Here is a 26905-nt window from a genome sequence, read left to right as displayed (position 1 = left end):
TACAATAACATATCTGCCTACTATAACATCTGCCTACTGTAACATCTCTGTCTACTATAACATATCTGCCTACTGTAACATCTCTGTCTACTATAACATCTGTCTACTATAACATCTCTGTCTACTATAACATCTCTGTCTACTATAACATCTCTGTCTACTGTAACATATCTGTCTGCTGTAACATATCTGCCTACTGTAACATCTGCCTACTATAACATATCTGCCTACTATAACATCTGTCTACTGTAACATCTCTGTCTACTATAACATATCTGCCTACTATAACATCGCTGTCTACTATAACATATCTGCCTACTATAACATATCTGCCTACTATAACATCGCTGTCTACTATAACATCTGTCTGCTGTAACATTTCTGTCTACTATAACATCTCTGCTGTCTACTGTAACATCTCTGTCTACTGTAACATATCTGCCTACTATAACATCGCTGTCTACTATAACATATCTGTCTACTATAACATCGCTGTCTACTATAACATATCTGCCTACTATAACATCGCTGTCTACAATAACATCTCTGTCTACTATAACATCTCTGTCTACTATAACATCTCTGTCTACTATAACATCTCTGTCTACTATAACATCTCTGTCTACTATAACATCTGTCTACTATAACATCTGTCTACTATAACATCTCTGTCTACTGTAACATCTTTGTCTACTGTAACATCGCTGTCTACTATAACATCGCTGTCTACTATAACATATCTGCCTACTATAACATCGCTGTCTACTATAACATATCTGCCTACTATAACATCGCTGCCTACTATAACATATCTGTCTACTGTAACATCTCTGTCTACTATAACATATCTGCCTACTATAACGTCGCTGTCTACTATAACATCGCTGTCTACTATAACATCTGTCTACTGTAACATATCTGCCTACTATAACATCGCTGTCTACAATAACATATCTGCCTACTATAACATCTGTCTACTGTAACATCTCTGTCTACTATAACATCTGTCTACTGTAACATCTGTCTACTATAACATCTGTCTACTGTAACATATCTGCCTACTATAACATCGCTGTCTACAATAACATATCTGCCTACTGTAACATATCTGCCTACTATAACATCTGCCTACTGTAACATCTCTGTCTACTATAACATATCTGCCTACTGTAACATCTCTGCCTACTGTAACATCTCTGTCTACTATAACATCTCTGTCTACTATAACATATCTGTCTACTATAACATCTCTGTCTACTATAACATCTTTGTCTACTATAACATCGCTGTCTACTATAACATCACTGTCTACTATAACATCTGCCTACTGTAACATCGCTGTCTACAATAACATATCTGCCTACTATAACATCTGCCTACTGTAACATCTCTGTCTACTATAACATATCTGCCTACTGTAACATCTCTGTCTACTATAACATCTGTCTACTATAACATCTCTGTCTACTATAACATATCTGCCTACTATAACATCGCTGTCTACAATAACATATCTGCCTACTGTAACATATCTGCCTACTGTAACATCTGCCTACTATAACATATCTGCCTACTATAACATCTGTCTACTGTAACATCTCTGTCTACTATAACATATCTGCCTATTGTAACATCTCTCTCCACTATAACATATCTGCCTACTATAACATCGCTGTCTACTAAAACATATCTGCCTACTATAACATCGCTGTCTACTATAACATCTCTGTCTACTGTAACATCTCTGTCTACTGTAACATCTCTGTCTACTATAACATCGCTGTCTACTATAACATATCTGCCTACTATAACATCGCTGTCTACTATAACATATCTGCCTACTATAACATCGCTGTCTACAATAACATATCTGCCTACTATAACATCTCTGTCTACTGTAACATCTCTGTCTACTATAACATCTGTCTACTGTAACATCTCTGTCTACTATAACATCTTTGTCTACTATAACATCGCTGTCTACTATAACATCTGTCTACTGTAACATATCTGCCTACTATAACATCGCTGTCTACAATAACATATCTGCCTACTATAACATCTGTCTACTGTAACATCGCTGTCTACTATAACATCTGTCTACTGTAACATATCTGCCTACTATAACATCGCTGTCTACAATAACATATCTGCCTACTGTAACATATCTGCCTACTATAACATCTGCCTACTGTAACATCTCTGTCTACTATAACATATCTGCCTACTGTAACATCTCTGTCTACTATAACATCTGTCTACTATAACATCTCTGTCTACTATAACATCTCTGTCTACTATAACATCTCTGTCTACTATAACATATCTGTCTACTGTAACATATCTGTCTACTGTAACATCTCTGTCTACTATAACATATATGTCTACTGTAACATATCTGCCTACTGTAACATCTCTGTCTACTATAATATCTCTGTCTACTGTAACATCTCTGTCTACTGTAACATCTCTGTCTACTGTAACATATCTGTCTACTATAACATCTCTGTCTACTATAACATCTCTATCTACTATAACATCTTTGTCTACTATAACATCGCTGTCTACTATAACATCACTGTCTACTATAACATCTGCCTACTGTAACATCGCTGTCTACAATAACATATCTGCCTACTATAACATCTGCCTACTGTAACATCTCTGTCTACTATAACATATCTGCCTACTGTAACATCTCTGTCTACTATAACATCTGTCTACTATAACATCTCTGTCTACTATAACATCTCTGTCTACTATAACATCTCTGTCTACTGTAACATATCTGCCTACTGTAACATATCTGCCTACTGTAACATCTGCCTACTATAACATATCTGCCTACTATAACATCTGTCTACTGTAACATCTCTGTCTACTATAACATATCTGCCTATTGTAACATCTCTGTCTACTATAACATATCTGTCTACTGTAACATCTCTGTCTACTATAACATATCTGCCTACTATAACATCGCTGTCTACTATAACATCTGTCTACTGTAACATTTCTGTCTACTATAACATCTCTGCTGTCTACTGTAACATCTCTGTCTACTGTAACATATCTGCCTACTATAACATCGCTGTCTACTATAACATATCTGTCTACTATAACATCGCTGTCTACTATAACATATCTGCCTACTATAACATCGCTGTCTACAATAACATATCTGCCTACTATAACATCTCTGTCTACTGTAACATCTCTGTCTACTATAACATATCTGCCTACTGTAACATATCTGCCTACTATAACATCTGCCTACTGTAACATCTCTGTCTACTATAACATATCTGCCTACTGTAACATCTCTGTCTACTATAACATCTGTCTACTATAACATCTCTGTCTACTATAACATATCTGCCTACTATAACATCGCTGTCTACTATAACATATCTGCCTACTATAACATCGCGGTCTACAATAACATATCTGCCTACTATAACATCTCTGTCTACTGTAACATCTCTGTCTACTATAACATATCTGCCTACTATAACATCTGTCTACTGTAACATCGCTGTCTACTATAACATCTGTCTACTGTAACATATCTGCCTACTATAACATCGCTGTCTACAATAACATATCTGCCTACTATAACATCTGTCTACTGTAACATCTCTGTCTACTATAACATCTGTCTACTGTAACATCGCTGTCTACTATAACATCTGTCTACTGTAACATATCTGCCTACTATAACATCGCTGTCTACAATAACATATCTGCCTACTGTAACATCTCTGTCTACTATAACATATCTGTCTACTGTAACATATCTGCCTACTGTAACATCTCTGTCTACTATAATATCTCTGTCTACTATAACATATCTGTCTACTATAACATCTCTGTCTACTATAACATCTTTGTCTACTATAACATCGCTGTCTACTATAACATCACTGTCTACTATAACATCTGCCTACTGTAACATCGCTGTCTATAACATATCTGCCTACTATAACATCTGCCTACTGTAACATCTCTGTCTACTATAACATATCTGCCTACTGTAACATCTCTGTCTACTATAACATCTGTCTACTATAACATCTCTGTCTACTATAACATCTCTGTCTACTATAACATCTCTGTCTACTGTAACATATCTGTCTACTGTAACATATCTGCCTACTGTAACATCTGCCTACTATAACATATCTGCCTACTATAACATCTGTCTACTGTAACATCTCTGTCTACTATAACATATCTGCCTACTATAACATCGCTGTCTACTATAACATATCTGCCTACTATAACATCGCTGTCTACTACAACATCTGTCTACTGTAACTTTCTGTCTACTATAACATCTCTGCTGTCTACTGTAACATCTCTGTCTACTGTAACATATCTGCCTACTATAACATCGCTGTCTACTATAACATATCTGTCTACTATAACATCGCTGTCTACTATAACATATCTGCCTACTATAACATCGCTGTCTACAATAACATATCTGCCTACTATAACATCTCTGTCTACTGTAACATCTCTGTCTACTATAACATATCTGCCTACTGTAACATATCTGCCTACTATAACATCTGTCTACTATAACATCTCTGTCTACTATAACATCTCTGTCTACTATAACATATCTGTCTACTGTAACATATCTGTCTACTGTAACATCTCTGTCTACTATAACATATATGTCTACTGTAACAATCTGCCTACTGTAACATCTCTGTCTACTATAATATCTCTGTTTACTGTAACATCTCTGTCTACTGTAACATATCTGCCTACTGTAACATCTCTGTCTACTATAATATCTCTGTTTACTATAACATCTCTGTCTACTATAACATCTCTGTCTACTATAACATCTTTGTCTACTATAACATCGCTGTCTACTATAACATCTGTCTACTGTAACATATCTGCCTACTATCACATAATAACATATCTGCCTACTATAACGTCGCTGTCTACTATAACATCGCTGTCTACTATAACATCTGTCTAATGTAACATATCTGCCTACTATAACATCGCTGTCTACAATAACATATCTGCCTACTATAACATCTGTCTACTGTAACATCTCTGTCTACTATAACATCTGTCTACTGTAACATCGCTGTCTGCTATAACATCTGTCTACTGTAACATATCTGCCTACTATAACATCGCTGTCTACAATAACATATCTGCCTACTGTAACATATCTGCCTCTATAACTCTGCCTACTGTAACATCTCTGTCTACTATAACATATCTGCCTACTGTAACATCTCTGCCTACTGTAACATCTCTGCCTACTATAACATCTCTGTCTACTATAACATCTCTGTCTACTATAACATCTCTGTCTACTATAACATATCTGTCTACTGTAACATATCTGTCTACTGTAACATCTCTGTCTACTATAACATATATGTCTACTGTAACATATCTGCCTACTGTAACATCTCTGTCTACTATAATATCTCTGTTTACTGTAACATCTCTGTCCACTGTAACATCTCTGTCTACTATAACATATCTGTCTACTATAACATCTCTGTCTACTATAACATCTTTGTCTACTATAACATCGCTGTCTACTATAACATCATTGTCTACTATAACATCTGCCTACTGTAACATCGCTGTCTACAATAACATATCTGCCTACTATAACATCTGCCTACTGTAACATCTCTGTCTACTATAACATATCTGCCTACTGTAACATCTCTGTCTACTATAACATCTGTCTACTATAACATCTCTGTCTACTATAACATCTCTGTCTACTATAACATCTCTGTCTACTGTAACATATCTGTCTACTGTAACACATCTGCCTACTGTAACATCTGCCTACTATAACATATCTGCCTACTATAACATCTGTCTACTGTAACATCTCTGTCTACTATAACATATCTGCCTACTATAACATCGCTGTCTACTAAAACATATCTGCCTACTATAACATCGCTGTCTACTATAACATCTGTCTACTGTAACATTTCTGTCTACTATAACATCTCTGCTGTCTACTGTAACATCTCTGTCTACTGTAACATATCTGCCTACTATAACATCGCTGTCTACTATAACATATCTGTCTACTATAACATCGCTGTCTACTATAACATATCTGCCTACTATAACATCGCTGTCTACAATAACATATCTGCCTACTATAACATCTCTGTCTACTGTAACATCTCTGTCTACTATAACATATCTGCCTACTGTAACATATCTGCCTACTATAACATCTGCCTACTGTAACATCTCTGTCTACTATAACATATCTGCCTACTATAACATCTCTGTCTACTGTAACATCTCTGTCTACTATAACATATCTGCCTACTGTAACATATCTGCCTACTATAACATCTGCCTACTGTAACATCTCTGTCTACTATAACATATCTGCCTACTGTAACATCTCTGTCTACTATAACATCTGTCTACTATAACATCTCTGTCTACTATAACATCTCTGTCTACTATAACATATCTGTCTACTGTAACATATCTGTCTACTGTAACATCTCTGTCTACTATAACATATATGTCTACTGTAACATATCTGCCTACTGTAACATCTCTGTCTACTGTAACATCTCTGTCTACTGTAACATCTCTGTCTACTGTAACATCTCTGTCTACTGTAACATCTCTGTCTACTATAACATCTCTGTCTACTATAACATCTCTATCTACTATAACATCTTTGTCTACTATAACATCGCTGTCTACTATAACATCTGTCTACTGTAACATATCTGCCTACTATCACATCGCTGTCTACAATAACATATCTGCCTACTATAACGTCGCTGTCTGCTATAACATCGCTGTCTACTATAACATCTGTCTACTGTAACATATCTGCCTACTATAACATCGCTGTCTACAATAACATATCTGCCTACTATAACATCTGTCTACTGTAACATCTCTGTCTATAACATCTGTCTACTGTAACATCGCTGTCTACTATAACATCTGTCTACTGTAACATATCTGCCTACTATAACATCGCTGTCTACAATAACATATCTGCCTACTGTAACATATCTGCCTACTGTAACATCTGCCTACTGTAACATCTCTGTCTACTATAACATCTGCCTACTGTAACATCTCTGTCTACTATAACATCTCTGCCTACTATAACATCTGTCTACTGTAACATCGCTGTCTACTATAACATCTGTCTACTGTAACATATCTGCCTACTATAACATCGCTGTCTACAATAACATATCTGCCGACTGTAACATCTCTGTCTACTATAACATATATGTCTACTGTAACATATCTGCCTACTGTAACATCTCTGTCTACTATAATATCTCTGTCTACTGTAACATCTCTGTCTACTGTAACATCTCTGTCTACTGTAACATATCTGTCTACTATAACATCTCTGTCTACTATAACATCTTTGTCTACTATAACATCGCTGTCTACTATAACATCACTGTCTACTATAACATCTGCCTACTGTAACATCGCTGTCTACAATAACATATCTGCCTACTATAACATCTGCCTACTGTAACATCTCTGTCTACTATAACATATCTGCCTACTGTAACATCTCTGTCTACTATAACATCTGTCTACTATAACATCTCTGTCTACTATAACATCTCTGTCTACTATAACATCTCTGTCTACTGTAACATATCTGTCTACTGTAACACATCTGCCTACTGTAACATCTGCCTACTATAACATATCTGCCTACTATAACATATCTGCCTATTGTAACATCTCTGTCTACTATAACATATCTGCCTACTATAACATCGCTGTCTACTATAACATATCTGCCTACTATAACATCGCTGTCTACTATAACATCTGTCTACTGTAACATTTCTGTCTACTATAACATCTCTGCTGTCTACTGTAACATCTCTGTCTACTGTAACATATCTGCCTACTATAACATCGCTGTCTACTATAACATATCTGTCTACTATAACATCGCTGTCTACTATAACATCTTTGTCTACTATAACATCGCTGTCTACAATAACATATCTGCCTACTATAACATCTCTGTCTACTGTAACATCTCTGTCTACTATAACATATCTGCCTACTGTAACATATCTGCCTACTATAACATCTCTGTCTACTATAACATCTGTCTACTATAACATCTCTGTCTACTGTAACATCTTTGTCTACTGTAACATCGCTGTCTACTATAACATCGCTGTCTACTATAACATATCTGCCTACTATAACATCGCTGTCTACTATAACATATCTGCCTACTATAACATCGCTGTCTACAATAACATATCTGTCTACTGTAACATCTCTGTCTACTATAACATATCTGCCTACTATAACGTCGCTGTCTACTATAACATCGCTGTCTACTATAACATCTGTCTACTGTAACATATCTGCCTACTATAACATCGCTGTCTACAATAACATATCTGCCTACTATAACATCTGTCTACTGTAACATCTCTGTCTACTATAACATCTGTCTACTGTAACATCGCTGTCTACTATAACATCTGTCTACTGTAACATATCTGCCTACTATAACTGTAACATATCTGCCTACTGTAACATATCTGCCTACTATAACATCTGCCTACTGTAACATCTCTCTCCACTATAACATATCTGTCTACTATAACATCTCTGTCTACTATAACATCTCTGTCTACTGTAACATATCTGCCTACTATAACATCTCTGTCTACTATAACATCTCTGTCTACTATAACAGCTCTGTCTACTATAACATATCTGCCTACTGTAACATCTCTGTCTACTATAACATCGCTGTCTACTGTAACATCTCTGTCTACTATAACATATCTGCCTACTATAACGTCGCTGTCTACTATAACATCGCTGTCTACTATAACATCTGTCTACTGTAACATATCTGCCTACTATAACATCGCTGTCTACAATAACATCTCTGTCTACTGTAACATCTCTGTCTACTATAACATATCTGCCTACTATAACGTCGCTGTCTACTATAACATCGCTGTCTACAATAACATATCTGCCTACTATAACATCTGTCTACTGTAACATCTCTGTCTACTATAACATCTGTCTACTGTAACATATCTGCCTACTATAACATCTGCCTACTGTAATATCTCTGTCTACTATAACATCTGTCTACTATAACATCTCTGCCTACTATAACATCTGCCTACTATAACATCTCTGTCTACTATAACATCTGTCTACTATAACATCTCTGTCTACTATAACATATCTGTCTACTGTAACATCTCTGTCTACTATAACATATATGTCTACTGTAACATATCTGCCTACTGTAACATCTCTGTCTACTATAATATCTCAGTTTACTGTAACATCTCTGTCTACTGTAACATCTCTGTCTACTGTAACATCTCTGTCTACTGTAACATCTCTGTCTACTGTAACATCTCTGTCTACTATAACATCTCTGTCTACTATAACATCTCTGTCTACTATAACATCTTTGTCTACTATAACATCGCTGTCTACTATAACATCTGTCTACTGTAACATATCTGCCTACTATCACATCGCTGTCTACAATAACATATCTGCCTACTATAACATCTGCCTACTGTAACATCTCTGTCTACTATAACATATCTGCCTACTGTAACATCTCTGTCTACTATAACATCTGTCTACTATAACATCTCTGTCTACTATAACATCGCTGTCTACCTTAACATCTCTGTCTACTATAACATCGCTGTCTACTATAACATATCTGTCTACTATAACATCTCTGTCTACTATAACATATCTGTCTACTATAACATCTGTCTACTGTAACATCTCTGTCTACTATAACATCTGTCTACTGTAACATCGCTGTCTACTATAACATCTGTCTACTATAACATCTGTCTACTGTAACATCGCTGTCTACTATAACATCTGTCTACTGTAACATCGCTGTCTACTATAACATATCTGTCTACTATAACATCTCTGTCTACTATAACATCTCTGTCTACTGTAACATATCTGTCTACTATAACATATCTGTCTACTATAACATCTCTGTCTACTATAACATCTCTGTCTACTATAACATATCTGTCTACTATAACATCTCTGTCTACTATAACATCTCTGTCTACTATAACATCTCTGTCTACTATAACATCTCTGTCTACTATAACATCTCTGTCTACTATAACATCTCTGTCTACTATAACATCTGTCTACTATAACATCTGTCTACTATAACATCTCTGTCTACTATAACATCTCTGTCTACTATAACATATCTGTCTACTATAACATCTCTGTCTACTATAACATCTCTGTCTACTGTAACATATCTGTCTACTATAACATATCTGTCTACTATAACATCTCTGTCTACTATAACAGCTCTGTCTACTATAACATATCTGCCTACTGTAACATCTCTGTCTACTATAACATCGCTGTCTACTATAACGTCAAGCTTAATACGCACCATTTCAACCTCTGTAACCAAGCATTTCGCTACACTCGCATTAACATCTGCTAACCATGTGTACTGTATGTGACCAATAAAATTTGATTTGACCAAAGAGTGAAAAATCAGACAGATCTGTTAATAAGTTTCTTTTTCCCCTTCTCCCCAGCTCTGATACAGTATATTGGACTGAAACCCTCTTGGGTTCCGAAGCAGCTACAGTCAGACTAATTTCCTGCATGGCCTGCAAAATCTCATATGTCTCTTTATGGCTTGGGAGGGATACTGTCAGTGGACCTCAGCAATTCCAGATTAATCAATTTAATTTGTGAAGGAGCCACTGAGACCCCAGCAGACCTCTGTGTGTGAAATTGGAATTACTTGCAGATCGATTGTCTGCTGTGTATGGGGGTACTTATAGTGATTATCGGTGGAGAAGGAAACTGTTTGTAATCGAACATGTTATCTCTTATCTTGTTATCCACAGTTTTGTGCTGGTCTTCTCCTGTCTGGTCCTCTCTGTGTTTTCCACCATTAAGGAGTATGAGAAGAGTTCTGAAGATGCCTTGTATATACTGGTAGGCACTTTGGTTCACACTTACATGACGCGTATCAATAGCATGCCATTTGCACAGATGTAGACAATGGTTTTGTGCTGGAGATAATGAATATGAGGTTGAAAAGTGGTGGAATAACGCTTTAAGTCTGGAGAAACATGGCATGTGCTGGCTGTTCATAATATAACCAATTCATACTGTAAGAAAGTAGTTGCTAAATGTCTCTCTCAATTCTGACTATATACACATACTATATGAATCATTTTCTTCTAATTTCCTTAGTTTTGGGGTAACCATATTATCTTTGCAAAACTGTTATGATAATATCAGAATTATGTGCGTTATGAATGCCTCTGGCAACGCTGTGATGTAACAGGAAGCCTTTCTCCCTTAACAGGAAATAGTCACCATCGTGGTGTTCGGCGTGGAGTACATAGTGAGGATATGGGCCGCCGGATGCTGCTGCAGATACAGAGGATGGAGGGGTCGTCTGAAATTCGCCCGCAAGCCCTTCTGCGTGATCGGTGAGTTCGACCGCAACTGCCCCTGTAGTCTTTTCTGTGTCACTGTGTGCCTGGTCTCTGTCATCAGTGAGATAAAACTGTCCGGCAGCAGTCACCTAAGTGGCCTGCATTTGGTCATTCGTTCCATGGACTGTTTTATCTTCTGCTCAAGTTAGGCCAAATATACCCATACTTCTTCCTTCCCCTCCGCCCCCAAACAGATTTGTAGTGATTGTGCAGGCACAAAATGGCCACCATGTATTATCGAGGTGGCTGTTGGCTGTAGTTGGTGGTGCTTCATCAACAGTACCTATGGCTAGCAGCACCCCTCTAACAACTTTTATCCATCAGCAACCTACAGTACTTGAACTCAGACTGCTGAGGGGAGGACGGCTCATAATAATGTCTGGAACGGAGCTCAAGGAATGAAATCAAGCACATGGAAACCATGTGTTTGATACCATGCCACTGATTCCACTCCAGCCATTACCACAAGCTCAGTCTCCTCAATTAAGGTGCCACCAACCTCCTGTGACTTGAACCCAATAAATCAGGGATCATCAACTAGATTCAGCCGCTGGACGATTTTTTTTTTTTCTTGAGCGGATTGTCAGGGAAGGTATATTACTGGAAACTTTCCAAGTTTACCAGTAAACTATCAGAATTGTTGTATCTTTCAAGGATTTTATTGTAATGTATCACAAGAGATCTAGTTGCCCTTTTGGGTACTTCACATTATCTCTGGCCCTCTGTGAGGCCTTATCACATGTAAAATATAGAAAATAATGAAATATGATCAAATATATATATCGAATGACAAATCTGTAAAACATCTTAAATATAAACCATCAACTTAGTGAATAGCATTTATTTAAAAAATATGTTTTACCTTTATTTATTGAGGTTTTTCTCATTGAGATAAAATCTATTTTTCAAGAGAGACCTGGTCCAACAGCAGCAGACAAAACAACTTACATGAGGGTTTCATCATGAAATATCCTTATTTATTTTACTTTGTCAATATGTACAGTGCCTTGCGAAAGTATTCGGCCCCCTTGAACTTTGCGACCTTTTGCCACATTTCAGGCATCAAACATAAAGATATAAAACTGTAGTTTTTTGTGAAGAATCAACAACAAGTGGGACACAATCATGAAGTGGAACGACATTTTTTGGATATTTCAAACCTTTTTAACAAATCAAAAACTGAAAAATTGGGCGTGCAAAATTATTCAGCCCCTTTACTTTCAGTGCAGCAAACTCTCTCCAGAAGTTCAGTGAGGATCTCTGAATGATCCAATGTTGACCTAAATGACTAATGATGATAAATACAATCCACCTGTGTGTAATCAAGTCTCCGTATAAATGCACCTGCACTGTGATAGTCTCAGAGGTCCGTTAAAAGCGCAGAGAGCATCATGAAGAACAAGGAACACACCAGGCAGGTCCGAGATACTGTTGTGAAGAAGTTTAAAGCCGGATTTGGATACAAAAAGATTTCCCAAGCTTTAAACATCCCAAGGAGCACTGTGCAAGCGATAATATTGAAATGGAAGGAGTATCAGACCACTGCAAATCTACCAAGACCTGGCCGTCCCTCTAAACTTTCAGCTCATACAAGGAGAAGACTGATCAGAGATGCAGCCAAGAGGCCCATGATCACTCTGGATGAACTGCAGAGATCTACAGCTGAGGTGGGAGACTCTGTCCATAGGACAACAATCAGTCGTATATTGCACAAATCTGGCCTTTATGGAAGAGTGGCAAGAAGAAAGCCATTTCTTAAAGATATCCATAAAAAGTGTCGTTTAAAGTTTGCCACAAGCCACCTGGGAGACACACCAAACATGTGGAAGAAGGTGCTCTGGTCAGATGAAACCAAAATTGAACTTTTTGGCAACAATGCAAAACGTTATGTTTGGCGTAAAAGCAACACAGCTCATCACCCTGAACACACCATCCCCACTGTCAAACATGGTGGTGGCAGCATCATGGTTTGGGCCTGCTTTTCTTCAGCAGGGACAGGGAAGATGGTTAAAATTGATGGGAGGATGGATGGAGCCAAATACAGGACCATTCTGGAAGAAAACCTGATGGAGTCTGCAAAAGACCTGAGACTGGGACGGAGATTTGTCTTCCAACAAGGCAATGATCCAAAACATAAAACAAAATCTACAATGGAATGGTTCAAAAATAAACATATCCAGGTGTTAGAATAGCGAAGTCAAAGTCCAGACCTGAAACCAATCGAGAATCTGTGGAAAGAACTGAAAACTGCTGTTCACAAATGCTCTCCATCCAACCTCACTGAGCTCGAGCAGTTTTGCAAGGAGGAATGGGAAAAAATGTCAGTCTCTCGATGTGCAAAACTGATAGAGACATACCCCAAGCGACTTACAGCTGTAATCACAGCAAAAGGTGGCGCTACAAAGTATTAACTTAAGGGGGCTGAATAATTTTGCACGCCCAATTTTTCAGTTTTTGATTTGTTAAAAAGGTTTGAAATATCCAAAAAATGTCGTTCCACTTCATGATTGTGTCCCACTTGTTGTTGATTCTTCACAAAAAAATACAGTTTTATATCTTTATATTTGAAGCCTGAAATGTGGCAAAAGGTCGCAAAGTTCAAGGGGGCCGCATACTTTCGCAAGGCACTGTATTTGTTGTCAATGTTTTGGCGTCAAACTGGTGGCAGGTGTGAAAAAAGTCAATAGTTGGAATAGTTGCAGAGTCTGTTTGATTTATCCTTTATTTAACTGAATTGAAAATAATACCATTGTTGATTAGATGCTTTTTCATTAATTAGACCATACGTTCTGTCTACTAGAAACTCATGGACACAGATATGCATTTTTTATACTTTATATAAATAAATAAAAATTGTTACTCAAGTATAAGTTATCAAAGTTACGATAGATTTGACATATATTTTCTGGTAATTACCAAAATTACTACCAAATTCCCCAGTTGGGGAACCCCACAATAAACTGTAGAGAAGTGATGTTTTCAGGGAAAAATGTGGTTCAGGTTGTGTATTGAACTGTATAGAGATCCTTGATTTCCTCACAACTGAATTATGAATTCAACTCTGTTGTCCATTTATTGTCCATGTGTTTTATATACTCTTAAGGTTGATTATTTTTTTATGTCCTGTGATATATATATTTTTTAAACATATCGCATACAAATATACATCCAGTACATGCACAAAAATAAAATAAACATGTGGAATTTAATATATACTTTTTGAATGATTTTGAAAATTTGGGATAAATGTCCATCTTTCCCAGACGTCATGGTGCTGATTGCGTCCATCTCTGTGCTGGCGGCGGGAACCCAGGGGAACGTCTTTGCTACGTCGGCCATCCGGAGTTTGAGGTTCCTGCAGATCCTGCGCATGATCCGGATGGACCGCCGTGGAGGCACCTGGAAACTCCTGGGATCTGTCGTCTACGCTCACAGCAAGGTAATTTTTTATTTATTTATTTCACCTTTATTTAACCAGGTAGGCTAGTTGAGAACAAGTTCTCATTTGCAACTGCGACCTGGCCAAGATAAAGCATAGCAGTGTGAGCAGACAACACAGAGTTACACATGGAATAAACAATTAACAAGTCAATAACACAGTAGAAAACAAAGGGGGAGTCTATATACAATGTGTGCAAAAGGCATGAGGAGGTAGGCGAATAATTACAATTTTGCAGATCAAAGACCAGGGCTGGATGGAGTGTGTGTGTAATTGATTGATCTGATGCTTGTACCTCGCCACCCCAATCTGGCTCCTTGCCCGCATAGAAATAGGGTTCCATTTGGAACACACATTTGGTCTGATAAATTGAGCACTCTCAATGGGGAATAAGAGTGTCTCCCAGTGGTTCCCAGAGTGGCTCCTTAAGTGTCTCCCAGTGATGCATAGCAACACAGTCCCCATAGAGAGCCGGGGAGAGGAAGAGCAGAGGGCGTCGGAGTGTCTAATGAGATCTCCTGGTAGAGAAGTATGTCAGGGCAAAATGGATCAGGTCAGTGCAGAGGCCAAAGCTGCTATGGACTATGGACTCTTATTGGATTTGGCTCGTACACACCGTTACCTGTCTTCTGCCTGCCTGTGAGATGGAACAGCTGGATAGATGTGCAGCCTTGTCGTGTTGCAATATATTAACACTGATAAAGGAAGGGTTTTTCTCCTGGATGTTGATATTTAACAGAGACTTTCTGATTGAACAGAATTCTTTGAGGCAAGAGGTTCTAACTCCACTTGACTGACTTTGCTGAAAGCGACTTTATTTAGGGACATTTGACTTGCAGTCAGTGCATTCATCATCAGATATCTAGGTGGGACAACCACCATCTTTTTGTCCTATATTTATATTGTCTTTTTAAAAATCTTTTTTTTTTTATCCCAGGCCCCCGTCCCCGCAGTAGGCCTTTTGCCTTTTGGTAGGCCGTCATTGTAAATAAGAATTTGTTCTTAACTGACTTGCCTAGTTAAATAAAAAATAAAAATAAAATCTTAGTCATAGTAATTTGCTGTGGATAAGAGTGTCTGCTAAATGACTAAAATGTCAAATGTAAATGTAAAAATGTGCTGGTGCTCTGTTTACACTAAATGCATACAGTGCCTTCGGAAAGTATTCAGACCCCTTGACTTTTTCCAAATTTCGTTATGTTACGGCCTTCTTCTAAAATGGATTAAATATATAAAAATCTACACACAATACCCGATAATGACAAGATGAAAACAGATTTTTATACATTTTAACATTCAGCTTCTTCACCACAGACCATGTGTAACCACGCCAGCCCAGGACCTTCACATTCAGCTTCTTCACCACAGACCATGTGTAACCACGCCAGCCCAGGACCTTCACATTCAGCTTCTTCACCACAGACCACGTATAACCACGCCAGCCCAGGACCTTCACATTCAGCTTCTTCACCACAGACCACGTGTAACCACACCAGCCCAGGACCTTCACATTCAGCTTCTTCACCACAGACCACGTGTAACCACGCCAGCCCAGGACCTTCACATTCGGCTTCTTCACCACAGACCATGTGTAACCACGCCAGCCCAGGACCTTCACATTCAGCTTCTTCACCACAGACCATGTATAACCACGCCAGCCCAGGACCTTCACATTCAGCTTCTTCACCACAGACCACGTGTAACCACGCCAGCCCAGGACCTTCACATTCAGCTTCTTCACCACAGACCACGTGTAACCACGCCAGCCCAGGACCTTCACATTCGGCTTCTTCACCACAGACCACGTGTAACCACGCCAGCCCAGGACCTTCACATTCGGCTTCTTCACCACAGACCACGTGTAACCACGCCAGCCCAGGACCTTCACATTCAGCTTGTTCACCACAGACCACGTGTAACCACGCCAGCCCAGGACCTTCACATTCGGCTTCTTCACCACAGACCACGTGTAACCACGCCAGCCCAGGACCTTCACATTCAGCTTGTTCACCTGTCGGATCCTCTGAGACCAGCCACCCGGAATATTTCTGTTTGTAATATAGCCCTTTTGTGGAGAAAAAGTGGCTTCCCAATAGGTGGGACTATGCCCTCCCAGGACCACCCATGGCTGTGTCGCTGCCCAGTCATGTGAAATCAATAGATTAGGGCTTAATATATTTATTTAAATTGACTGATTTCCTAAATTTAACTGTAACTCTGTAAAATCATTGACATGTTGCTTTTATATTTTTGTTCAGTATTAGTTGAGTTACCTAAAGTTACTTTGAAAAAGTAGTTCACTACCTCTAAACTACTTGGTGAAGAATTATCATATCTAAATCAGAAATGTCATAGACTACAAATTACAAGAACAGATCTGGAGTCAGATGTTAACAGAATGTGTCATTTAACCTATTAAACACAAAACATAAGTTTCAAGTAAGAATTGGGCAGGTCTAATGCTGAAAAAGAAAGGCAATTATTGCCTAACCATGTTTTATTTTTGCAAAAAAAAGTAGCGTGTAGTTGCAGTAGTACACCACTTCATGGTAAAGTAATTAACTACTGAAAACACTACCAAGATTTGAATTTAGTTCCATCAAGCTACTGCAAAATGTATTTATATTACTAGTTGAATTACATGTAGATCACTACTCCCTAACACTGGTAACCATACTCACCTCTAGTTTCATACTTTTTGCATCTGCCCATTAGAGAGCCCAATTTTGGGGTGGCAGGTAGCCTAGTGGTTAGAGCATTGAACCAGTAACAGAAAGGTTGCTGGATTGAATCCTCGAGCTGACAAGGTCAAAATCTGTTCCTCGGTAGGCCGTCATTGTAAAATAAGGATTTGTTCTTAACTGACTTGCCTAGTTAAATAAAGGTAAAAAATAAATAAATGCAATACTTTTTTATTCGTACTCTGGTCATAAAATAAATATGCAAATAGCTAGCATCTATTCATTTAATAAAGAAAGTTTCCTCTCAAAGGTAATATTGCTTCGATACTCTGATCTTGAAATGAATATGCAGTAGCTGTATTGTTTTCATTTCTTTCTGATCTTTGACTTTTTGCAGGAGCTGATCACGGCGTGGTACATCGGCTTCCTCTGCCTCATCCTGGCATCCTTCCTGGTCTACCTGGCAGAAAAAGAGGACAACGACCAGTTTGAGACCTACGCAGACGCACTGTGGTGGGGCCTAGTAAGTCACTCTCAGTCTGGTTCCACATGTCCTTCCAAACCCTTCCCAGTGGTTGCTAATTGGACAATGTCTGTCTCCATGAAACACTCAGCGGGTTGCTGATAGGAGAATGTATGTCTCCACAAAACACTCAGCGGTTGCTGATAGGAGAATGTATGTCTCCACAAAACACTCAGCGGTTGCTGATAGGAGAATGTATGTCTCCACAAAACACTCAGCCGTTGCTGATAGGAGAATGTATGTCTCCACAAAACACTCAGCCGTTGCTGATAGGAGAATGTATGTCCCCACAAAACACTCAGCGGTTGCTGATAGGAGAATGTATGTCCCCACAAAACACTCAGCGGTTGCTGATAGGAGAATGTATGTCCCCACAAAACACTCAGCGGTTGCTGATAGGAGAATGTATGTCCCCACAAAACACTCAGCGGTTGCTGATAGGAGAATGTATGTCCCCACAAAACACTCAGCGGTTGCTGATAGGAGAATGTATGTCCCCATGAAACACTCAGCGGTTGCAAATAGGCTAAGTTTGTCAGGTCCCAACAAAACACCCAGCACTTGTTTAAACATAATTTTTGGATGTCCCCATGAAATAGCCAGCAACATTTCAGTCACCACAAAACACCCAGCATTTCTTAATAGGATATTTTCTATAGGTCCTTATAAAACACCCAGCATTTCTTAATAGGATCATTTCTATAGGTCCTTATAAAACACCCAGCATTTCTTAATAGGATCATTTCTATAGGTCCTTATAAAACACCCAGCATTTCTTAATAGGATATTTTCTATAGGTCCTTATAAAACACCCAGCATTTCTTAATAGGATATTTTCTATAGGTCCTTATACAACACCCAGCATTTCTTAATAGGATATTTTCTATAGGTCCTTATACAACACCCAGCATTTCTTAATAGGATATTTTCTATAGGTCCTTATACAACACCCAGCATTTCTTAATAGGATATTTTCTATAGGTCCTTATACAACACCCAGTACTTGTGTTAACTGAGAATCTAAAGAAAGAGGAGATGAATGTAATTCAACCTTGGGACTTAGCATGACAAGTGGTATCTTCTTATTTCACCCTTCATGAGAGACCATCTGAATAACAGCCTCGGAGAATGATTGTCTTGTTACATGTAACAGCTTCGTGTGAGATGGAAAAAGCACCCTGAATATAGATAACAAAGGTGTAATTCAATATGTCTGCCAATTGCCTTCTCAGATCACCCTGACTACCATTGGGTACGGAGACAAGTTTCCCATAACGTGGAACGGACGTCTTCTCGCCGCAACCTTCACCCTGATTGGAGTATCTTTCTTTGCACTTCCAGCAGTAAGATGTTTTTATCCAAAGAAATGACTGAAGTAACTTATTAATGTGCACTTAATGCAAGGAAATGGAGGGCTACTGAAGAAACTCCGAAGATTAGTGCCACAAAGCATTTGCAATTTGATAGTCAAGCGTTACTCTGAAGTAAGAGTTCATTATGTAACTGTGAATTGATCATGTTTTCCAGAGGCTTGTTGTTGTGACTAACAGCTTGTCTGTATCTCTAAGGGTATCTTGGGCTCCGGCTTCGCCTTGAAGGTCCAGGAGCAACATCGACAAAAACACTTTGAGAAGAGGCGGAATCCTGCGGCAGGACTTATTCAGGTAAATAAACCAGGAGCTTACCCAGTCTAAAAAACAACATTTAGAGCGTTTTCACTCAAATCCAGGTGATATGGTATCCTGGTGATATGGAATCCTAGTGATCTGGTGTCCTGGTGGGGTTCAGTTGACCATTTCTGGGAATTTCACAAAATAGTCTTTGCTTCCACAAGAATGTAAATGAACAGTTTCAGGGTACTCTTTCCAAGACAAACATTCTACATGACGCCACCATTCTAGCGTGATTATATGAGGCAAAACTTTCCATGTCACAATACCTGGTACCCACTTCTCAGTCAACTACTAGAATTCATTTTGGTTTCCCTGGTCCCAAAACACTCCAGTCGCCCAATCAGACAATGATGTGAAAACGCCAAACACTCCAGTCGCCCAATCAGACAATGATGTGAAAACGCCAAACACTCCAGTCGCCCAATCAGACAATGATGTGAAAGCACCCACATACAGGCCAGAGAAAGACAGCTTAGACAGTACACACACAGTGATAGATATCGGAGTGTGAGTTGCCTCTGCCAAGACATGAGTAATAGGGCTCACTTAGTAATTCCCTGCTTGCTGTTCATACCTACATATAGTGTACACGCAAAGATTTGTATGAAAACATCAAGGAAACGCTGTATTCATGCAAAACCATGCACTTCTCTCTCTATTTCTTTCTCTCACCATGTATTATTCATCCTGCTCTCTCCTTTAGTTAATCTATCTCTCTCTTCTATTTAGGCCGGGTGGCGCTTCTACGCCACTAATCTCACCCGGCCAGACCTGGAGTCGACGTGGGATTATTACGAACGCACCGTATCCTCACCGATGTACAGGTATTGATTATATAGTAAATTAGCGCCTAGATTTAAATTGTCCCCGTCTGCTCCTCTCCGGTGTCAGCTGAGATGGATCCAGCCATCGCTGCCTCCATCGATCCACCACTCTGACATTCCTTTCCCCTCAATCTGAAGGTTAATGAAGATGTCCAATCAGGATCTATGTAGAGGCTACGGGCCTGATGGATTGTTATTGGTCCAAGCCAATAGATGTTTAGTTATAGTAATAACAATCTGAAGTTTAATGACGGTGTCTAATCAGGATCTATGTAGAGGCTACGGGCCTGACGGATTGTTATTGGTCCAAGCCAATAGATGTTTAGTTATAGTAATAACAATCTGAAGGTTAATGACGGTGTCTAATCAGGATCTAACTGCCAAAATAAAGGAAACGCCAACATGAATAGTGTTAATACACCGTTGGGCCACGAACAGCTTCAATGTACCTTGGTACAAATTCTACAGGTGTACATTTCTTACTAAATTCTCTGCATACATGGAGATTCTAGGATTTGCGTGTGCCACAAATTATTGGCATTTGTCAAACTGTCGCACACAACACCTACGCATGTTTTCATTGATAAATCAGATACATACTATAATTTTGGCTACAAACCCACCTGCTACAAACCCACCTGCTACAAACCCACCTGGAAAACATCTTCCATTCACATTTGATGGAAACAAAAACGCTATCATTTGCTGTATGATTTGGAGATGTTGGTAAATTTGATCACAATTCTGTAGAGGTTTAAGAGAATGTTACAGTGCCTTTTTCAATTAAAAAATGCGTGCTGCCTAGCGAGTGACAAACACTACCCACGCATTCAGAAAGATTGATTGTCCTTTCAAACAATTTAAAAGTAAATGCTATAGCCCACACTTCTATGCAAAAGAGAAATTGTTGATCAATATTTAATTTAACAATAGATGATTATGTTTCTATCTCATGCCTTGGTATAGGCTCTGAGATTAAATAAGTTAGGCCATGATGTCTCGCTTCAATCGCACAGCAATACTGTAGCCTATCAAGGCTACCGGTCTATTTACTTTCAAGCATGGTTGGCTATTTGAATGAGTGATGGATAAATGGTAGCATGCGTGGCTATTGAATGAGATATGGATAAATGGTAGCATGCTTGGCTATTGAATGAGAGATGGATAAATGGTAGCATGCGTGGCTATTGAATGAGAGATGGATAAATGGTAGCATGCTTGGCTATTGAATGAGAGATGGATAAATGGTAGCATGCGTGGCTATTGAATGAGAGATGGATAAATGGTAGCATGCTTGGCTATTGAATGAGAGATGGATAAATGGTAGCATGCGTGGCTATTGAATGAGAGATGGATAAATGGTAGCATGCGTGGCTATTGAATGAGAGATGGATAAATGGTATCATGCTTGGCTATTGAATGAGAGATGGATAAATGGTAGCATGCTTGGCTATTGAATGAGAGATGGATAAATGGTAGCATGCGTGGCTATTGAATGAGAGATGGATAAATGGTAGCATGCTTGGCTATTGAATGAGCGATGGATAAAATGTAGCCTAATATTTTTTAATTAATGAGGCCCCAGGTGACTGTGACACACACACACTTTAATTCCCCTATGCTCCTTTGAGACCCCTCTACTACCCACCACTGAGACCTGTATGCTCTCGTTGGCTAGCCCTCGCTTCATATTCGTCGCCAAACCCACTGGCTCCAGGTCATCTATAAGTCTTTGCTAGGTAAAGCCAGCCTTATCTCAGCTCACTGGTCACCATACAAACCCACTGGCTCCAGGTCATCTATAAATCTTTGCTGCACAGGTAAAGCACAGCCTTATCTCAGCTCACTGGTCACCATACCAACACCCACCCGTAGCACGTGCTGCAGCAGGTATATTTCACTGGTCACCATACCAACACCCACCCGTAGCACACGCTGCACAGGTATATTTCACTGGTCACCATACCAACACCCACCCGTAGCACGTGCTGCACAGGTATATTTCACTGGTCACCATACCAACACCCACCCGTAGCACACGCTGCAGCAGGTATATTTCACTGGTCACCATACCAACACCCACCCGTAGCACACGCTGCAGCAGGTATATTTCACTGGTCACCATACCAACACCCACCCGTAGCACACGCTGCAGCAGGTATATTTCACTGGTCATCCCCAAAGCCAAGTGCTCTTTTGGCCGCTTTTCCTTTCAGTTCTCTGCTGCCAGTGACTGGAACAAACTTCAATAATCTCTGAAGCTGGATTCTTATATCTCCCTCACTAACTTTAAGCATCACCTGTCAGAGCAGCTTATCGATCATTGCACCTGTACATAGCCCATCTGTAAATAGCCCACCCATCTACCTCATCCCCATATTGTTATTTATTTTTGCTCCTTTGCACCCCAGTATCTCTACTTGCACATTAATCTTCTGTACATCAATCACTCCAGTGTTTAATTGCTCAATTATAATTATTTCACCACTATGGCCTATTTATTGCCTTACCTTCCTTATCTTACTCCATTTGCACACACTGTATATATATTCTTTGTGTTATAGACTGTACGTTTGTTTATCCCAAGTGTAACTCTGTGTTGTTTTTGTCACACTGCTTTGCTTTATCTTGGCCAGGTCGCAGTTGTACATGAGAACTTGTTCTCAACTGGCCTACCTGGTTAAATAATGGTGAAATATATATATTTTTTTTAAGTCACTGAGATCTCTTCTTCTAGCCATGGTAACCAAAATAATATTTGTTTAATTGCTTAATTAACTCAGGAACCACACCTGTGTTCTAGCACCTGGTTTCAATATACTTTCTATCCTTCATTTACTCAAGTGTGTCCTTTACTTTGGCAGTTACCTGATAGAGGCTAAGGGCCAGATGGATTCTTAGTCTAAGCCAATAGACATTTACTTCATTATAATAATATATTTTTCATCCTTAGTGGCTAACAACAGCGAGTGCTGTTCGTGTCGTGGCGCTGTGCTCTAACAACGGAAGCACAGGGGACATGACATTTTACCACGTGGATTCGTTTAGAAATGATGGTATAGTTATTATAGAAATGTATGATGTAAGTCTGAAGGAAATCTGTGAAGGTTTAATGTAGTCTAGTCTTTGTGTTTGCTTAGGGAGGAAAAACTGTGCACAAGCTCACTTCACCCCACGAGATCATGTGTTGACAGAGTTGGATTGTATAATGACGATGTCATTAGCAAACATGAAATGAATCAAATCGTATTAGTCACATGCGCCTAATACAACAGGTGAATTACTTACATTGAAATGCTTACTTACGAGCCCCTAACAGACAGTGCAGTTTCAAAAAAATACAGATAAGAACAACAGCTAAATGTAACAAGTAATTAAAGAGGAGCAGTAAAACATTTATACAGGGGGGTGCCGGTACAGAGTCAGTGTGCGGGGGCACCGGTTAGTGGAGGTAGTATGTACATGTAGGTAGAGTTAATTAAAGTGACTATGCATAGATGTCAACAGAGAGTGGCAGTGGTGTGTAGACAGGGGGGCAATGTGAATAGTCTAGGTAGCCATTTGACTAGATGTTCAGGAGTCTTATGGCTTGGGGGTAGAAGCTGTTTAGAAGCCTCTTGGACCTAGACTTGGCGCTTTGCTAACACTTACCGTGTGGTAGCAGAGAGAACAGTCTATGACTAGGGTGGCTGGAGTCTTTGACAATTTTCAGGGTCTTCCTTTGACACCGCCTGTTATAGAGGTCCTGGATGGCAGGAAGCTTGGCCTCAATGATGTAATGGATCTTTCACATTACCCTCTGTAGTTCCTTGCAGTCGGAGGCCGAGCAGTTGCCATACCAGGCAGTGATACAACCAGTCAGGATGCTCTCGATGGTGCAGATGTAGAACCTTTTGAGGATCTGAGGAACCATGGCAAATCTTTTCAGTCTCCTGAGGGGTAATAGGTTTTGTCGTGCCCGCTTCACAACTGACATGGTATGCTTGGACCATGTTAGTTTGTTGATGATGTGGACACCAAGGAACTTGAAGCTCTCAACCTGCTCCACTGCAGCCGCGTCGATTAGAATGGGGGCGTGCTCGGTCTTCTTTTTCCTGTAGTCCACAATCATCTCCTTTGTCTTGATCACATTGTGGGATAGGTTGTTATTCTGGCATCACATGGCCAGGTCTCTGACCTCCTCCCTATAGGCTGTATCGTTGTTGTCGGTGATCAGGCCTACCACTGTTGTGTCATTGGCAAATTTAATGATGGTGTTGGAGTCGTGCCTGGCCGTGCAATCATGAGTGAACAGGGTGTACAGGAGGGAGTCGAGCACGCACCGTTGAGGGGCCCCTGTATTGAGGATCAGTGTGGCGGATGTGTTGTTACCTACCCTTACCACCTGGGGGCAACCCGTCATGAAGTCCAGGATCCAGTTGGAGGGAGGTGTTCAGTCCCAGGGTCCCTAGCTCATTGATTAGCTTTGAGGGCACCATGGTGCTGAACGCTGAGCTGTAGTCAATGAACAGCACTCTCACATAGGTGCTCCTTCTGTCCAGGTGGGAAAGGGCAGTGTGGAGTGCAATAGAGACTGCATCATCTGTGGATATGTTGGGGCGGTATGCAAATTGGAATGGGTCTGGAGTTTCTGGGATTATGGTGTTTATGTCAGCCATTACCAGCCTTTCAAAGCACTTCATGGATACAGATGTGGCTTTTTATGTCCGTCCTTATACGGTGTGGTTTTCCAAAGTCCTGCTTGGCTGTAGTACTAGGGTACTCACTAGGAACCGAACAGATTCATACAGTCTCTCCCTGTTTCGGTTTATCTGAACTATCTGAAACTCTTGTTTTTATTGCAAAAATACGACCCAGAAAACATCAACACCAACCATCTGAGACTAATTATAAATCTGTTTTATCCTCAATAATCAAAAACATTACTACATTTTACTGTTGCATACTTGCTTTTCGTTCTAGTCTTTATGCAAATTGTGAAAATGTATAATTTAGGAGATGCAAATTTTACCTACTTTATTTGGATGGACATTTGGACAGACATCTTTGGAATATGTGAAACCACAGCACCAATGCCATGTTGGGGTATACCTGGTATCAGTTCCCTCTTGGACATATTGCTCAGTATTAGCTGGGTGCTATAGCAGGTTTTACCATCATTATTTCTGTGCTGTCGTCAGGGTCTGGCAATGCAAGCTGTTTGATATCCACCTAAAACGTTTGATTGATGCCTGGCCTTTCCTGCTTTGATGTCCACCTAAAACGTTTGATTGATGCCTGGCCTTTCCTGCTTTCATGTCGGAGAGGAAACTTTATGGAGCGCACCACACCATGCCAGTGAAATGATATCCCATTTCTTCTCACCCTGATAACACCTACACACACACACACACACACACACACACATCGGGTGACAAGTTTCAAGTTCAATTTGGATGAGATATGGTTCACAAATTTCTGTTGGTTTGTAACAATTTGGTGACATTGACATGCTGCCTAAGCATACTGTTTGTGTTGAGTTATTATTTATGTGAATTTACTATGCCAGACGGATATACTACAAAGCAGGATCAATGAGTTAGCTAACTTGTCAAAATATTCTCAAATAACATTACTTTTTTTGTTGAAAAATAAGCTTGAAATGTGCATGGTCTAATTGAGTCAACATTCAAAAACACTTTAGTTTAGCTTTTGAACCTGAAAATCTGTAGCTATTTTTTGTTGTTTATCCAAGTTAGCTGGCTAACTCATTGATCCTGATTTGTAGTATACCTCTTAGATGTCTAGATGTCTGACTTGAGATTGAGTATTGATTGATAGAGGAAGGGATAAATGCGAACGGGGCGGGCCAGGGGTGGCCCATATCTGGTTGTCGCATGGTGGGCTCATGGCCAAGAGACTGTTTTTTTAAAATGTTTTAACTTCATCTGCAGAAAAGGTTTCCATTGGATACGGCAAGTCTTGGATTAATCCAAGTGTGCTGTGTGATGTCTCATATGGAACAACAGGCTACTTTGAAAGTTGAGGGGTCAAATTGGATGCAAAGGCCGTAGGTCAACACAGAATTATAATTGAACAGAACATTACGGAAAACAAGCATCTATTATAAAACGCCGGAAGATTACTGAATTGGATAGTTATTTTTATTGCAGTTTTTTATATTGTGTCACATATTATCTTATCTGCATTCGAACTATGAAATGAAAATGCCATCTTAGTTCT

General features: G+C 39.3%; 1 protein-coding gene across 1 annotated transcript in view; it reads left to right on the top strand.

Moving 5' to 3' along the window:
• The window catches only part of LOC112255350 (potassium voltage-gated channel subfamily KQT member 2-like), a 69409-nt gene that overhangs the window by 20491 nt on the left and 22013 nt on the right, over window positions 1-26905 (top strand). The window contains exons 2-8 of the mRNA XM_042324796.1: window positions 10944-11034; window positions 11411-11537; window positions 14807-14982; window positions 18061-18186; window positions 19419-19529; window positions 19755-19850; window positions 20589-20683. Coding sequence (XP_042180730.1) covers window positions 10944-11034; window positions 11411-11537; window positions 14807-14982; window positions 18061-18186; window positions 19419-19529; window positions 19755-19850; window positions 20589-20683 — 822 coding nt within the window. The remainder of the gene's footprint in view (window positions 1-10943; window positions 11035-11410; window positions 11538-14806; window positions 14983-18060; window positions 18187-19418; window positions 19530-19754; window positions 19851-20588; window positions 20684-26905) is intronic.

This window comes from Oncorhynchus tshawytscha, linkage group LG07 (genome assembly GCF_018296145.1).
Source record: "Oncorhynchus tshawytscha isolate Ot180627B linkage group LG07, Otsh_v2.0, whole genome shotgun sequence".
Taxonomy (NCBI): domain Eukaryota; kingdom Metazoa; phylum Chordata; class Actinopteri; order Salmoniformes; family Salmonidae; genus Oncorhynchus; species Oncorhynchus tshawytscha.
This window is presented reverse-complemented; position numbering and strand designations above follow the sequence as displayed.